At 46.8% G+C, this 16132-nt stretch overlaps 1 protein-coding gene across 6 annotated transcripts in view; it reads right to left on the bottom strand.

Moving 5' to 3' along the window:
• rapgef2b (Rap guanine nucleotide exchange factor 2b) overlaps window positions 1-16132 on the bottom strand; it is a 179759-nt gene that overhangs the window by 4251 nt on the left and 159376 nt on the right. For 4 of the 6 annotated variants that reach the window (XR_013962928.1, XR_013962930.1, XR_013962931.1 and 1 more), the window contains 10 exons: window positions 15169-15409; window positions 14130-14513; window positions 12287-12498; window positions 10903-11026; window positions 8376-8602; window positions 7667-7834; window positions 5234-5371; window positions 2913-3114; window positions 1942-2486; window positions 1016-1594 (listed from right to left, as the gene is read on the bottom strand). Coding sequence is in view for 1 of the 6 variants with exons in the window: in XM_080746251.1 (XP_080602377.1) it covers window positions 1202-1594; window positions 1942-2486; window positions 2913-3114; window positions 5234-5371; window positions 7667-7834; window positions 8376-8602; window positions 10903-11026; window positions 12287-12498; window positions 14130-14513; window positions 15169-15409 (2634 nt within the window). In the remaining 5 variants the exon portion in view is untranslated. The remainder of the gene's footprint in view (window positions 1-1015; window positions 1595-1941; window positions 2487-2912; window positions 3115-5233; window positions 5372-7666; window positions 7835-8375; window positions 8603-10902; window positions 11027-12286; window positions 12499-14129; window positions 14514-15168; window positions 15410-16132) is intronic. The other 2 variants (XR_013962929.1, XM_080746251.1) reach the window with 2 other exon arrangements.

The following is a 16132-nucleotide window of genomic DNA, read 5'->3' as shown; positions in this document are numbered from 1 at the left end:
GGGCGTTGGGGTCCAAGTGGTTAAAGAATCGTGACTAAAAAAAACATTCCAACGACTATGCAAACTCACATCTACACACATTCACATCATTCTGTGCATCAGCGGGAAAACCGTGGTGCTGCTGTGACCGGAAAGGGGCCACAGGCCAGAGTCAGAGTAAGGTGACATGTCAGATAGCTCCCGCAGGTATGGAGATACATGAGATCAAAGCATTGACTGGCTGATGTGTGGGATGGGGAGAGAGAGAGAGAGACAGAGAGACCCAGAGAGAGAGAGAGATAGCAGCAGTGGTGATGGTCCCGGTCCAAGTCAGGATGACTCATGCATGATGACATGTTGTGAGTCAAAGTTGTAAAAAAAAATAAGAAAAGGGGGGAGGGCTCCGTTCCGAATCTCAAATTTACAAATTATAATAATAATACATGATTTCAGATGAAGCAGAAAGTCGGAGCAGAGCCCAGATGATGCTTGATACCAGAGCGGTGAAGGAAATGGTGGTTCAACCTCGGGTCGAGACTAGTGCGCGTTTGTTTGGTTCCTCAGGACAGTGTTTCTCAAAGTGGATTCCAGGGACTCTGTAGGTTCCTTTAGGGGGTCTGTAACTCTGACAGCGTACAAATGGAACCAAATGAACCCTTACGGGTCCATTTGGTTCCATTTGTACACTCTCAGAGTTATGGTGAGACCTTGGAATTTGAAAGTTTGAGAAACACTGCCTCGTTTGGTTCCTCAGGACAGTGTTTCTCAAAGTGGATTCCAGGGACACGGTGGGTTCCTTTAGGGGTGGGGGTCTAAACTGACCCACACGGGTCTGTAACTCTGACAGCGCACAAACGAAACCGAATGAACCCTTACGGGTCCATTTGGTTCTATTTGTACACTGTCAGAGTTATGGGGAGACCTTGGAATTTGAAAAGTTTGAGAAACACTGCCTCAGGACATGCAGGTTGTTGTGGGGTAGAGAGATAGAGGGGGGGAAAGGGTGGGGGGGCAAACCTGATAAATCAGTTTTTACCTGCCTTGGAGCGAGGGGTGGGTGCAGAGGAGGAAGGAGCGCCCCCCCGCTGCCACCCACCCCCACCCCCATCGTTCTACAACACAACACTCTCTCTCTCTCAGGGTCGCGTGGGGCGGATCCGGGGCGCCACCCCGGGCTTTGGTCTCCTCACGACAGCGACTAGTTTGGGGGACAAGGACTCACCCTCCTCTTCCTCCTCTTCCTCCGTCGCCGCGGCCTCCGAGGCCTCCTGGTCGTCGGCCGGCGAGCGCGTGCGGTGGGGGCCGCCCGCGCCGCTACGACGGTGTTTGGGTCCATCCTGCTGCTGCTGGGCCTGTTGGTGGTGGTGCAGGTGGGAGTCCGGGGACTGGGTGACCATGCGGGAGCGCTGCAGGGCTGTGGTGTAGTCGGGGGGCCGCCGACCCGAGTGGTGGCCCCCTCCCCCGGCGGCGACCGGCATCGATGCGGGGGCCCCGCAGGGAGGCCCCACGTGCTGCTGCTGCTGCTGTTGCTGGCCCTCAGCCAGGTCGGAGATGGTCAGAGCCGTGTAGCCGGGCGGGGTCGGCGGGGGCTCGCGGTAACGCCCCTCTTTCCTCGCTGCAAAGAGAGAGACATTAGCCATTAGCGTCAACATCTATCTTAGTATCTCAGTTTACACACCTATAAGGACATATCAAGGACCCCCAAATTGATATGTATCCAGTCCTCCATTTGAAAAGATGTTGGCTGGATTAGAAAAACATTGGGTCGGGTCGGGTAGTTCGGGGAGAATTTGAGAACTCTATCACAGAGTAAAAGTAATATAAATAATACAAAATTATCTTTTCTGTTTTCATTGAGCCCGAGGCCCGGCCCGGTCCTACGAAGAATTAGCATACATCTTAGGCCCTATCCTACCCTAAATGTTGGGTCGGGTTCAGGCAGTGTTTGAGAACTCTACTCACAGAGGAGTCCTTTCCCCCCGGCGGTGACGGGGGAGGGGGACGGCCTGGGGTGCTGCTGCTGCAGCTGCTTCTCCTCCGCCGAGCCGGTGGACGTGATGCTGCTGGTCTCCGGGTCGGCGTTCACGTCCTTCCCCCCCCGCCTCTTGATGGTGCCCGTGTCGCCCTCTGAGTCCTCGCCCCAGTACGCCGCCGAGGACGAGGAGCTGGCCGACGCCCAGCTCCCGCGGGCCTGGGCCTGGGCCCAGAGCCCCGCTGAGCCCATCAGGGCCGAGTCGGGGAGGCAGCCCCCCGGCGGAGGCAGCCCCCCGGCGGAGGAGGCGGGGCCGCCGAAGGCCAGCGTCTCCCAGCTGCGGCCCTGCTGCATGGTCTGGATGTTGTCGTGGGAGCCCGACGAGCAGGAGGTCCAGGAGCCGCGGCCGCTGTCGGCGGCGTCCAGCGAGACGCGGTCGCCCTGGTCCTGCGTGAGCTCCTCGCTGCTGGGCGACGACAGCACCGTGGGGCAGCCCGCGTACACCGAGCGGCAGTCCTGCATGGAGGAGTAGGAGCTGTGGCATGGAGGAGAGACATTAGGACACGGTTTAAGCCATTTAGGCCGGGACACAAATCTGTGTCACTTTAGATTTGAACCACTTGTACCATTATTTTATGCTTTAACTATTGATAAATAGCAGATCTACAAGCTCACAGCGAGCTGCGAGCTTGTAGATCTGCTATTTTTGAAAAATCTCAATGTCTTATTTTTGACCCCATTCTATACGTGTCTTCTAAATCCTTCTATGATGAAAAACCAGCAAATATTTAAAAAAAAAAAGAAAATGTAAGATTTTTTCAAAATAGCAGATCTACAAGCACGGCACTCGGTGCCGCGCTGTGAGCTTGTATATCTGCTATTTTTTCAATAGTTGAAGCATAAATTAAAGGTTAAAGTCGTTCAAATCTAGAGTGACAGAGAAAAGACGACGAGCTCTTACCCCAGGCTGTACTGGTCAGGGTCCGTCGTCGCTCGCCTCTCCAGCCGGGCCCCCCCCGTGTGGGGGTCCCCGACTCCCCCCGAGTGGCGGAGCCGCCTCTCCTCCTGAGCCATGTCGAAGGAGGAGTTGCTGACCAGACTGGAGCGCGAGGAGATCTCGCTGTGACCTGAGTCCGAGTAGATATCGCCCATCCTGGTGTACCCTGGAAAAGAGAAGAGAATATTTAGTTAAACCTTGTTAGGAAGGGAAGGTGTGTTTTGAAAGGTATGTAGACGGAATAGATCAGTAGAACTGAGAGGAGTGGCAAGTATTGAATGATCTGCTATCACCTACTGCAAGGGTCTTCAACAGTGGGTCCAGGAGTCCTAAGAGTTATTACTACAAGGGGTCCTCCAAATCTTTTTTTTCTTCTTTTTTATTTTAACCACTTGAACCATATTCTGAGAACTTTAGAGGTTTAGTGTTGAGGGGGGAAAGAGCAGACTAAGTACAAAGTGAAAGGTCAAGTTTATTAAGTATGACGGTTCAAGTGGTTAAATATCTGAAATAACAAATTGCCATGAATCCAAAATACACTGATGATTGTGCTGTCAAACAATGAAACTATGGAATCTCTGAAAAGGTTGTGGGGTCCCTGCTTCATCTCTCTCTCAACTAGGGGTCCTTGGCCTGAAAACGTTGAAGACCCCTGACCTACTGTGTAGCTCAGTGGTTCTCAACCTGTGCACATGATTTTTTTTGTTCAGACCTTTTTAATACCTAAAAAAACTAAAGAAAGAAAAAAAGAAAGACAAGACCATTACTGCATCAAAAGTCAACAAGCTTACAACGCCTTGTCCGCCAAAATAATCATATTTTGGGGCGTCGTGGCCTGAAGAGGTTGAGAACCACTGGCCTAGGTGTTACGTAGCTACTTTATATAGCTGGCAGCTGGCTGGTCAGCCCCAATACTCTAAAGCAGGGGTGGCTAACACATGTTGGGTTGTGTGGGTCAGGCTGGTCAAAATGTATAGCAGCTAGTTAATGGCATTCACAGTAACTCAACTAGTCTCTAAACTAGCTTCTGATTAGACGGCTAGAATGAAAACGAGTAACGGTCTGGATCTCCTGAAGGCACTAAATCAGGTTAGGGTTGGGGTTAGAGTAGGAAAGGAGACATGTCGGGCTCCAGGTTCCTTTATGGGGGTCTATATTGACACCTACAAGTCACTTTGACAGTGTACAAATGCGGGGGGCGCTCTCCATTCCGACATGTCGCCACTCCGACATTGACTTCTTATTGTCGGAGTGGCAACACTTCCATAGAGGTTAGGGTTGGGGTTAGAGTAGGAAAGGAGACATGTCGGAATGGAGACATACCTACAAATGCTGTCATTTGTATGCTGTCAAAGTTGAGGGGAGAAGCACTTGAGAAGCACTGCTCTACAGCCTGGTGGATGCCTGTTTTACCTGAGGCTGCTGTGGGTGTGTGAGTGAAGCCCACGTTCCTCACACTGAGACCTGACAGAGGCCACAGACCTGAGCAAGGCAAGGATGTCACAAGACAAGAGACCCCCATGAATGCTAGGACTGCAGAGTGCAGACACACTTATCCATTTCATAGAGTGTGCGAGTGTGTGGCAGTGTGCTGTGTTCGCCTTTGGACAATTAATGTCTGCATCATCATAACTTAAAGCCAATGTTAACTGCCCCGTTTATATGCAAAAACGACAGCGTCCCCTATTCTGGGATGAAGATCATAGATCGGCTATTATCAGCAAAGATATTTGAGTAGAGGGACAGTTTTGGACATACACGGTTTACACATAACAACGACGATACGCTGATAATAAAGTGTTTTTCTGAAGTCTGAATGAGGGGGACTCCCTTTTTTTGCAGGTCTTTCAGTCCGAGTGTATAAAAAAAGCACCTCGGTTAAGGCAGCGGAAGCTTGTGATTGGCTGCGCGGAGGTACCAAAAGTCGGGGGGAGACAAGATTTACTATTTTGGTTCGACCTCCCGTTGGTCCGACCACCTAAACCCTAACCTCAATAAAACTAACACTGGTGAAATGCTAAATGCTAACCCTGCCGATGCTGGTGAATGCTAACCTGGTGTCAACCTGGTCTGACCAACGGGAGGTCGTCTCCACCTTAACCAAGGTACTTTTTTTGATACAGCCGGACTGAAAGACCTGCAAAAGAGGGACTCCCCTGAATGGGGGGTCAACCTATAATGCAGTACTCGTCGGCGACCACCAGATGGCGATCTCAGCCCACGGGGACCTGGTGAAGAACCAGAGCAGAGAGGGGAGGAGGGCTGGGGCTGGATTATCAGCTTACCCTTCTTGGGGGAGCTCTGAGGGGAGGTGGGAGGCGAGGAGGCGTTGGACACCGTGTCCTCTGGCTGTCGCCGGTGTCTCTCGTTCCCCTCCTCCGACAAGGACAGGATCTTCTTCAGAGACTGTGGGGAACTGGTGCCTGCAGAACAGAACGGTGCTGTTAACAACTTATTGATTGAAGAATTTATTAGAAGTTTGTCTGTTGTGGTGTCTGTTAAACGGTGGTGTCAATCTCAGCAAAAGCTAAGGTATGGCAACATGACTGGTGTCTTGCGCTCATGCAAGACACCAGTCATGTTGCCATACCTTAGCAACAGCAACAGGCATGATGAATTTATTTTAAAAAGTAAATTTTATTTATTTTTTCCCCCTGTAGCCAAGGTATAGCAGCTGCCATACCTTGCCATACCCAATTGACGCCTCCTAACCCTCCAGACCTGAGTTAGCTCTGTAACTTGGACCACTTTTTTTCCATCTACTCTACACCAAACCAAGCCTGAAAGATGCAATTGGAAATTGCAAGTGTGGTTGCCGTGACGCGAGTCACACATCTATGATGTTTGTCATCTCCATATTTGGGAAGTTTAGTTCAAAATGTATTCATGAATAAATGTATATAAATTAAACTATAATAACGTATCTCTTAGCAAAATGCACCCCTATGTGTCGCGAAGAAAGTCTCAATATTTGACATACGGCCGAATGGACCAATACTGTGGGAGGCATTGTGAACTTATGTTATATTTTGGCTAATGTTTGCCCCAAATTAAGGATGCTGGGGTCAAGATGTTTGTATTTAGGCGAGGCCTGCAGACACTCGTCTGTGGGATGCAAGGCTACATCAATGACTGTTTTTCTTCCTCTCTTTTGGAGGAGGGGGTGCAGTTTGGCCAGATAGCCTGCAGGTGGCGCCAGAGTCCTAGAGAAGCGGGTGCAGGGAGTGTCATCATGGTGGTTTTTCCTTTTGTCTGATGAGACTAAATAGGGCAAAGGAATGATTTAAATATTCAAACAGGCTTCCTTTAGTTTCCCTCAATATCACAAGACTGTGTATTGTGTCCATTATCAGAATCCAGCACTGCTGTCTCTATTGGCTTTGTTCGTACAGGAAGTGAAAATAGAAACTCATCGATCAGCAAGTATCAAATGCTTTGGATCACTGTGGTTGCACTTCCTGTCACCACTAGTATTCCCTTGGTCTTTAGAAGAGCATATGAATTGCCTTCGTCAAAGACCTGTTTCCAACCTCAGATAGATAATGGAGTTGTAGCCAGTGGTGCTTTGGTGTTTTCTTTTCAGGAGGGACGGTCATTCATTGACGTCACGTGCACGCACGCGCCTCTAGATGTGCGTGTGCGCCTAGTCGCCTACATGTGCAGTTAATTCAATTAGAAAATAGTGCGTTGCAGTAGAGAAACTAAAAGTTTGCTTTGAACGAATCTCAAACAGTAGCTAGCACAGTAATGGAGCCATGTATGAGGACGCACGCACATTCACATACAGTCACCGCTGGAAACCTAGGTGTTAAAGTATCCATATGAATAGGATACTTGGGCATGTGAATCTAGGGGGGATGTGCTCACACCACTCACTGGTAAACCTGGTAAACTTGCTATGCAAATAGCTATTTGATTGGATAGGATATGGGGGTGCGTTCTAGCATGAGCAAGCACTGTTCCGTGCTGTCCGTGCTCGTGCATGTGGGACATTTCTGGTACTGACACCGTGGTTGGTACGTCCAGCAACCAAAGCCCTACTGGTTGTAGCTTATCTTATCTGATAATCTTTTTTACACAATCATCTCATATGTAAAGCTGCTATCTGTAAGTTTCATGCCCTACCCAGGATTCAAATCCGGGTCTCCCACAACAGAAAAAAACTTCTACTACTCTTTCAAGAGGGAATACCCAGTTGCCATGGGGGAATATTGCGCGTATGAGCTTCAGGCAGTACTACTTGCCGACCAAATCAGTGGTTCCCAAACTTTCTAGCCTGTGACCCAAAAGAGCAATTAGATATTCACCTGGGACCCAAACTAGTGAAAATAGCAGATCTGCAAGCTCACAACACATCACTTTGCACCGCGTTGTGAGCTCGTCTATTTTCACTGTTTCTTAAACATTTGTTTTCAAATTTAGGGAATTTCTTATGATTTTTCTCTTTTCTATATTATTAAATTACTTTTCCTAAAAAAATCTAAAACAAAATGTAGGAAACCAAAAAATTAAGGGACCCATAACAAATTTGTCCGCGACCCACAAATGGGTCCTGACCCAGTGTTTGGGAACCAAAATGACACCATGGTTCGAGGGAAGAGTATGGAGATCACCTCCCAACACTGCAGAGCTACTACTTATATTGCATTAAAATAATCCATAAAATAAGGTTCTATTGATTATAACATTTTTGTTGAAATGTGTCATAATCCCCTTACCGAAAGGTGGCAGATCCTTAACGGGGACCTTCTTCCTAGACGGGTAGAGGGCCACGGCTGGGACCTGCAGGGCCTGGTTGGCTTTAGTTATCTGGCCCTTGTGCTGGCTAGACGCTCTGGAGACCACTGGGGAAGTGTCAGGCCTCTTCCCTCCAGCGTTCTTGGGCACTGATCAGGGAGAAGATAATGGAGATAAGAAGCCATTAGCCACTAGCTGTGAGTGATAAGTGACAGGTTAAGGTGGTTTACTGTGGAGAAGAGATGGAGATCAGTCATTCTGATTGGAGAGATAGTGCACCGACAATATTAGCATTCATGCAAGTCTGAGTACCTGCTAGTGCACCGGCATTTATATACATTCATTTAAGTCTGAGTACCTGCTAGTGCTTATACAGGTTTGTCTTGGTTTCATACAACTCTGGTTTTGCCCTGAGTGCAGGGTCTGAAACTTAGGCTTGGGCGAATTGATGAATTTATAGTCATTCTGCGAATGGATGAGTCCAATCGCATAATGTTTTTAATAGGCGATTTTCCCAAAGATATAAATGAATAAATAAAGTGTGCAGGTGTCACCCGGTCTCACAACTTTGGCTGTCAAGTCGCACCAACTCGCAAGATGGTATCACACATTGTCGCATTGCGACGTGCTTTTGTTATTCTAGAAACACGTTTGGACATCCTAAAATCGAAATGCATTAAGTCCGCTCACATGTGCTGATGGAGGGCTCGCACTGCGTGGACAGCGTCTGCAGGCTCTCCTCGTTGGTCTCCAGGCTCAGGTTGGACAGATACTGCTTGACCTTGCGCGCCATCTGGGCGTCCTCGTACAGCTTCTTGGCGTTGAGGAAGGAGCTCCGTCGAACCCGCTTTTTGTGGCCTCCCGTCTGAGTCACGTCCAGCACCGCCGCGTTGGCACTGCCCTGGCTCAGAGAGCTGCTTGGGAGCGAGTAGGGGGGCGAGAGAGAGAGAAATGCCATTAGACTGTTGTTTCAGGTGTGCGTGTGTGTGTTTTGCGTACACGTTGTGCACTGTATTGCTGCTGCCGTATTGTAGTAGAAAGAGAGGGGAGGTTGTTTGAACTCAAGTCATGCAGAGAGCAGCTTCAGGCATTCCTCTCCACTCCACAACATTCCACACATTCCAGGCAGTGGGAAGAAGGGAGGAGGGGGTGTGTAAGGGGGGGAGGGGGTGGGGGGCGGTCACATGGTCATAGTTGACATTTCTGGGGTCTGACTCAGGGCTGGTTTTGTAGTAGAAAAAGGATTGTTTGCACGTGGCTTGAAATCATAATTAAGGAGACATTACAAGAGGAGTTGTCAGTGAATGGACGGCCACGCTTGTGAAGGTTTTTAACTCCTCCACGCACACTTACAGTGTTCAAATATGCTGTGTTAGAGGAGTGACGCTCAAAGTAGGGTTCCCAACTATCAATAATCCCCTAGGGGTCCCTCCCTAGGGGATTATTGATAGTTGGGAACCAAATAGACCCTTACAGGTGTACAAATTAAGAGTGTCCAAAATAGACCCTTTGCTTCCATTTGTTTAGGGTTCCGTGGCCTACTGCACACCAAACTGGGGATCAAATTGAAATGTAAAAGTTTGAGGATCATTGTGTTAGAGTGAATGTTTACTTTCTAATGCAACAGAACACAACCCCATATGTGACCAACAGAATGTAAAGTATGATGATAACAGTAATATAGGTATTAGCATGACTCCATATCGACACCCTTTGCTGGTGTGGAAGTTTGGCGTCCAGAAACAGGCTTCAAACAAAGGCCACAAGGTGGAACTCAAACTGCAAACCATGTGTAACCAGCACGCTTCTTAGCAATGACCGCATTTGCTAAAATATCGCTAACACTTACTGAAGTATTGCCTGTTTAGGATGTACATACAGTATGCAGGTTTGGTCACTGAAGGACACGTAGACACTAGTATACATATCAGATATGAAGGATGTTATATTGTGTTAATGTTAAAGGGGCCCCACCATGATTTTTATTTTTTTTTGGTCTTCCCAGTGTCTCTTCCAGCCCCCAAAAAAACATTTATTAACTCTAAGCCTTGCCTTTCATTTCAGTGATTTTCTGAATGGGCGTCTCTGAACGGTACTCTTTTGAAATCTGCCCCATGCTACGTGACAGGGGGCTCATTTCCTATTGGGCCCCCTCGAGAAGGGGGCGTTACTTTTTGGGAGGCTATATTCTATTGAGACTATTATATAAGGTGGAACCATGAGGTAAAGTGGTACTAAAATTGGAACGATACAGAGAAGATTACGATTGACTCTACATGGTTCTCATCGTGGTTCTCTAATATTCTCTGTATTGTTCCAATTTTAGCCCAAAGACAGCTCCCTGTTTTATTGCATCTGAAACAGCTTGGAGTTAGAGACAGGCAGAACATGAAATTTCAATATCTGAGTGGATATTTAGGCTAAAACCTGTATAAAACCGTTTTATGGACCAATATTTATATAAATATATATTTTGAAAACCATGGTGGGGCCCCTTTAATTAAGTGAATGGGTCAGCTGATATAGGCGACGGGTTTGTAGGCAGGCGGGGTTAGAGGCAGGGGTCAATTAAAAGCGGTTAATGAAAACAAGGATTCAGAGAAAGAAGAAAGGACACTCAGGCAGAAGAGGAGAACACACGTTAAAGGGTTATGGTGCACGTGAGGCCAAAAAGGTCATAGGGTCACCAAACTTACCCTAAACTTCTCCATTTCTTCTTCCTACAGGGGGGAGGGGTTGCCATGAACAGAGAAGCGTGGGGGGGGGGGGGGGGGCAGCAAAGGGTGGATGAATAGAGATAAAAACAAAAGAGAGAGAGAAAGGAGACAAGCTTAGGACAGGAAAGATCACCACAGATCACAAAAGATCACCATAAGAAATCACCAGGGACAAAGCATTTCTCACCAGAGGACACCGCGTAGAGAGACAGTGGACAGACAGAGGACAGACCCTTCACATGATTACAACATCAAAAAGGACACTGACAGGGGAGCGCTGTGCTCAAATCAGGCCAACGATGTGTTTGTGCAGTGAAACGGGGGAAACATTTGGGGGGGGGGACATGTTGAAAAGAGGTGGTAAATCCTCCCTCCCCAGAGTCTACGTGACCAAAACCCCTGTGGTGTCAGGTTAGTCAGTAGACCTGCTAGTCAGAGCCAGGGGAAGGAAACAGTGAATGTTATTAAGTCCAGATGGTTTTGTTCTCTGTGGTTCCTACCTGGTCCGGAACATAAGTGCTGGGTCCATGTTGACAGACGCCATGCGGCCAACATGGCGGATCTCTTTGGCGATCATCCTCAACTTCTCAAAGTTCACCAGGCCGTCGACTTTAGAGTCATTACCTGAGGCGAGAGAGAGAGAAAGAAAGAGAAGGAACGAGAAGGGGAGGGATGGAGAGAAGAATGTTATGGATCTGTCCAACACTGATGACACTGGTGAAAGACCATCATGCTCAGATAATTGCTGCATTACCGTCTTTGAACTTGCAATGTGCGGTCACTCTTTTAGCCACATGAACCCCAGTGTCCCTATTCTGGGCATAATAGGCAAACATTTGGCAAAAGAAAATTGCTGTAGAGGGGAAAAAGGAGGGAACCAAGTATACAACCCTGGATCACATTATTGGCTCAGAAATGTGACAAAAAATGATAATACAAAAATAAAATGAATTCAAGGCCTAATGGGGTGTGTAATATTGATAGAAAATAGCTGAAAGTCCATCATCATTTAATTGATGATTGCTCAATAAAGTTAACTCATTGAGTGCCAATCCCGAACTAGTTCGGCTTTATTATCGTATCGCAGAGTGCCGATCCCGAACAAGTTCGGCTTTAAAAAAAAAATAAAAAAAAAAAATTTGAAAAACATTTTTTTGAATTTTTTTTTTTTTTTTTTGGACCCCATTAAATCTGGTGAACATGATTTCAATCGCGATTTTGCATGTTCCACCCCCATACAACCCCATCTAACATACAGGGCAGCCATGTTTGTTTACATAACATGTAAAACATAATGGCGATTATCTCAAGAATGCCTGAACGGATTTCCAATCGGATTTTTTTGTTTGAAAGCTGTGAACAAACTGCACAAATCCACTCCAATGCAATCCAGGATTGCATTGGATTTTTTAGAGCTCATTCTTCTCTGTTTTTTTCCCATGCATGAGGTGTGCAAGGTTTAATCATGGCTAAGTTGACGAAAATAAGGCTTCTAAAATGCTTGGTAGCCAATAGCTAACTTCAAGCTAACTTCATCCTCTTCCTGTACATGCACAAAGGAAAGTGTTCAGGCAAGTCATGGCTGCAGGGCTTCTGCATATACCAGCATATCTCTATGGGATTTTCTATGGCCACTGGGCGCCCTCTAGTGGTGAAAGGGGTGGCACTAAATGAGTTAACAACAAACAAAATTCCTTAAAATGAGCATGCCTAGAAACACTATTTTTGTGTGACACTCTTGTATGAAGAAGTAGGGTATTAATTTATGAAAGAAAACAGAAGAAGCTGAAATATTGGCGATATACGTTTTCCGCCCGGCAGCGAGGATACGCGACCAAGTTTAAGGTTTAAGGATTGTCTTTCTGTGCTTAGCGCCCCCTATACCTTCGTGGAGGAAGGTGAGGTCCTTCTTGATGACGGGGAACAGGGGGATGATGGGAGGCTGCAGGTTCTGGTTGTTGAGGACGTTGCGGTACTTGGCCATGTTCCTGGACGGGTCGAACAGGTCCTGGAGGTCTCCAAACAGCTTCTCGTATTTGCTGGGCAGCTTCTCCCAGGTTCCCCTCAGTCTGGAGACCGGAGCCAAGTTCAGACCGCTGGAGAGGAGGGACACATTAATAATACGTTGTTAGTTCTACTGTACTGTATGTGACTGGCTGTACAAAATTATAATTTTACGGGGTCTTTCTTCCTTTCTCTTCCTTTCTCTTCCTTTCTTTCGTTCCTTCCATCTTTAGAACAGCTAACACAGGGATGCTGACAGAACCCTCGCTAAAAACCCCAGGACAAAGATCCACTCGTCCTAGACAATTGCTGCTAATTGTAAGTCACTATCAAGAGCGTCTGCTAAATGCCTAAATTGTAAATTGTTCCTTCCTTTCATGAACAATCTTGCCGGGTGATATTTGGGGTCAAAGATTTTGGAGAATTGTAGACGACCAATTATCAATGTTTTGACCAATATTTTGTAAAATTCTTGAGATTAGTTTGAATAACTTAGATTTGATTAAAGTTTTGGTATGAGAATATTGAACTTATTAACGCTTCCAGTGCCAGCCCCTTGGGAGCGCCCAAGGTCTGTTGAGTGGCCAGGGTATCTCTCATAGACAAGCGTAGTAACATACAGGAGCCCACGTGGCAGTGACGCGCGTGTACACGTTTGTGCATGAGACACAAAAGACCCGGATGAAAATAGCAACAGGATAGCTATAAGCTATCACGCATTTAGAAGCACTATTTTCGGCGATTTAGACGTAAATAAAACCTTCACGCTTCACCCAGAACACAGATCAGAGAAACAGGGCTTCAAAGATGTGAGTTATTATTGGATTCGGCGGCGCGATGCGGCGGCGTTGCCCGATTACGGGCCGGTGGAAAGGGCTTTCGGTCGGCTGCCTAGATTTTAAATTTAGAGCCAGGCTTGGTGCGGCCTCTGATTATTTTATTCATTTTATTAAAAAAGCTGGACTAGTTCGGGATAGGCACACTGGAATACGTCGCGCATTTGGTGAACATTGGGGGGGGGTCTAAACTTTATTTTAAACCATTTTCAATGGAATAAATCGTCGGACCATCTAAAATGGTTCGTTGGGAAGCGCTGGACGAGCTCCAAGCAGCTCAGGGTGAGTAAAAAAAAAAAAATGTGTTTTGCCGACAAAAAGCCGAACTTGTTCGGGATAGGCACTAGATGAGTTAACAAACTAATAAATACAAATACATTTGACAGACACAAACATTTAAATAGGTATATCAACTTCAATGAAAAGAACATTTAACTTTAATTAAACAATGAACGAAATATAATATACACAAACTACTTTATTCAACACCCTATTCAGAAATGGCAGATCTACAAGCGCACAGCAAGCTCACAACACATCGCATAGGGATGCACTATGAGCTTGTAGATATGCTATTTCAATTTAAATTTGAAAGGTAAATTATTTTGACATAACATTTGTTTGACATTCCATTTGTTCGACGCGGGTGAATGTTAACCTGGTGGAATGCTAACTTGCTGACGCTGGTGAATGTTAACCACTATGCCTAAACCTAACCCAAACCCTAACCTCAGTAAAACTATGCCTAAACCTAAACCTAACCCTTAGTCGAAATAATGACACGTAGACATAGCGAGATTTCTCCGTTGCCCATACCCATGTCGTCAGAAAAATCTAACCGGTCTGACACATCCGAAAATAACATATCGGATTAGTGAGTGTCTCACCTGATGATGGCGAACATGGAGTTGAAGTTCTTGCACTCGCGACAGTGCAGGGCGATCTTGATGAAATGCTTGATGTTCTTCATGCGCTTGAGCTGGTTGGGCTCGCGGACCACCTCGGTGGCCACCCAGAAGGTCTCGTGGTTGATGGCCTCCTCGAAGCGCTTGAGGCTGAACGAGCCCGTCTTGGAGCGCAGCTTGTACAGGTCGTCGATGTACTCGGTGGGCTCGATGGCGCAGAAGAGCTCGAAGGCGCGCATGGAGAGCTGCGTGGCCACCTCCACCGTGCTGAGCTGCAGCAGGGAGATCTGCCCTTCCCTCAGCAGGTCCTGGGCGTCCTCGTCCGAACACAGCGTCTCCGTCTCCATGTTGCTCTTCAGGTAGTATCTGGGGAGGAGGTGTTGATCAGTTTCATGTTTTAATTGCCCTCCTGAAAACCTTTTTGTAGAGTGGATTCAATTTGATGTCTTAGGGCAGTGTTTCCCAACTTTCTTCTGCCAGGGCACACTTTTAATAACCAAAAGATCCCAGGGCAGACCTAGATATACGGTGTGTGTGTCTATTTTCTAAATGTTTGCCTTTCTTATATTATTTTACAATTTGGCCAATGTTTTATGAGTTTTTATATAGTTTGTTGATTACTTTTGATGCAGAAATGGCCTTTTTTATTTTCTTTCTTGAGGTATTAAAAAGGTTTTAAAGGTCCTTTAATTCTGACTTCACTGTCAAAACGGCACACCAAGGGTCTGCGGCACACTGGTTGAGAAACATTGTCTTAGGGTACGGTCACACCGACGTTTCATTCTACCTATGAGGGTGGATTCTGCCAATGCTTTTCAATGGGAATGGAGTGGTTCCTTGCATTTGCAGATTTCTGCAAAAACACGCTCCGTTCCCATTGAATCCACCCTCATATTGTAGGTAGAATTAAACTGCGGTGTGACCCTACCCTTATACTGTATTATTTCTTCATTGCCTTTATGATGCTTTGTTTTTAACTCTTTTCTTTTCTCGAGCTGTAACGGTCTGAAAAGGCTTTTACCTGCCACTCAGCTGAATCCTGTCCGCCAGCTTGGACAGCTGCTCCGGTAACCGCCTCTGCTTGATCACGCCCTCCGGCGTGACGGACACCTCGCACAGCGAATAGGCTTCGGGCGTGGCGGTCAGGGCGAACTCCCGGATGGCCTGAGCCACCACCTCCTTGGCCGTGGTGTCCTTACCGATCATGATGTACCGAGACTGCTGGTCCGCCTTGAACACCCTGAGGACCTGGTCCGACATGTCTGTGGGGAAACACCGCACTACGGTCACAAACTGGAGCACACACACACTCGCAATTATAAGTGTACAGAGGGTGTCTGCACATTTCTAAAGTTAATTTTTAAAGGACTTTTTAATACTTCTAAAATGACAAATTAAACACTGGCCAAACATTAAGAGGCAGAAATTGTGAAAATAGCCCATCTGCTATTTTCACAATAGAACCGTGTTATACAAAATGTAATGTCTCAACTATTAGTGCTCGCCAGTTAAAATATGATAAGGTTGAGAACCACTGATCTAGTCTACACTCCTTTGGGGTATTTTTCATCGCTGTACATTTGCAGTTGCAAATTATGAGAACCATGCCCACTGCATTTACCATTCTAACCATTAGGAGCAGTGGGCGCCTGGGGAGCAGTTAGTGTTTAAGTGTCTTTCTCAGGGACACTTCAACACATAGCTTAGCGGGCCGGGAGGCGAACCAGCGACCTTATGATTACCAGATGGACACTCTACCCCAATCAGCTACGGCAGCCCTACCTCAGGGTTGTAGAAATTGTCATGCCGTTTGAATGTCAAGAGTCTGACTGTTACCAGCGTAGGGAAACTGTGAAAATGTAGCATCCCCTTATCAGGAAAAATCAGCTGCTGTACCCGGTTTCATCTCATCTTGGTCTACATTTTAGCCCAGGCTTTTATTTTCATTTGTGTTTGGCTCAAAAAGAAAAGCCTGCTGAAACATC

This window comes from Nannobrachium achirus (assembly GCF_963921795.1).
Source record: "Nannobrachium achirus genome assembly, chromosome: 17".
In the NCBI taxonomy this organism is placed as follows: domain Eukaryota; kingdom Metazoa; phylum Chordata; class Actinopteri; order Myctophiformes; family Myctophidae; genus Nannobrachium; species Nannobrachium achirus.
Note: the sequence above shows the minus strand (reverse complement) of the source record. Positions and strands in the feature narration are given on the sequence as shown.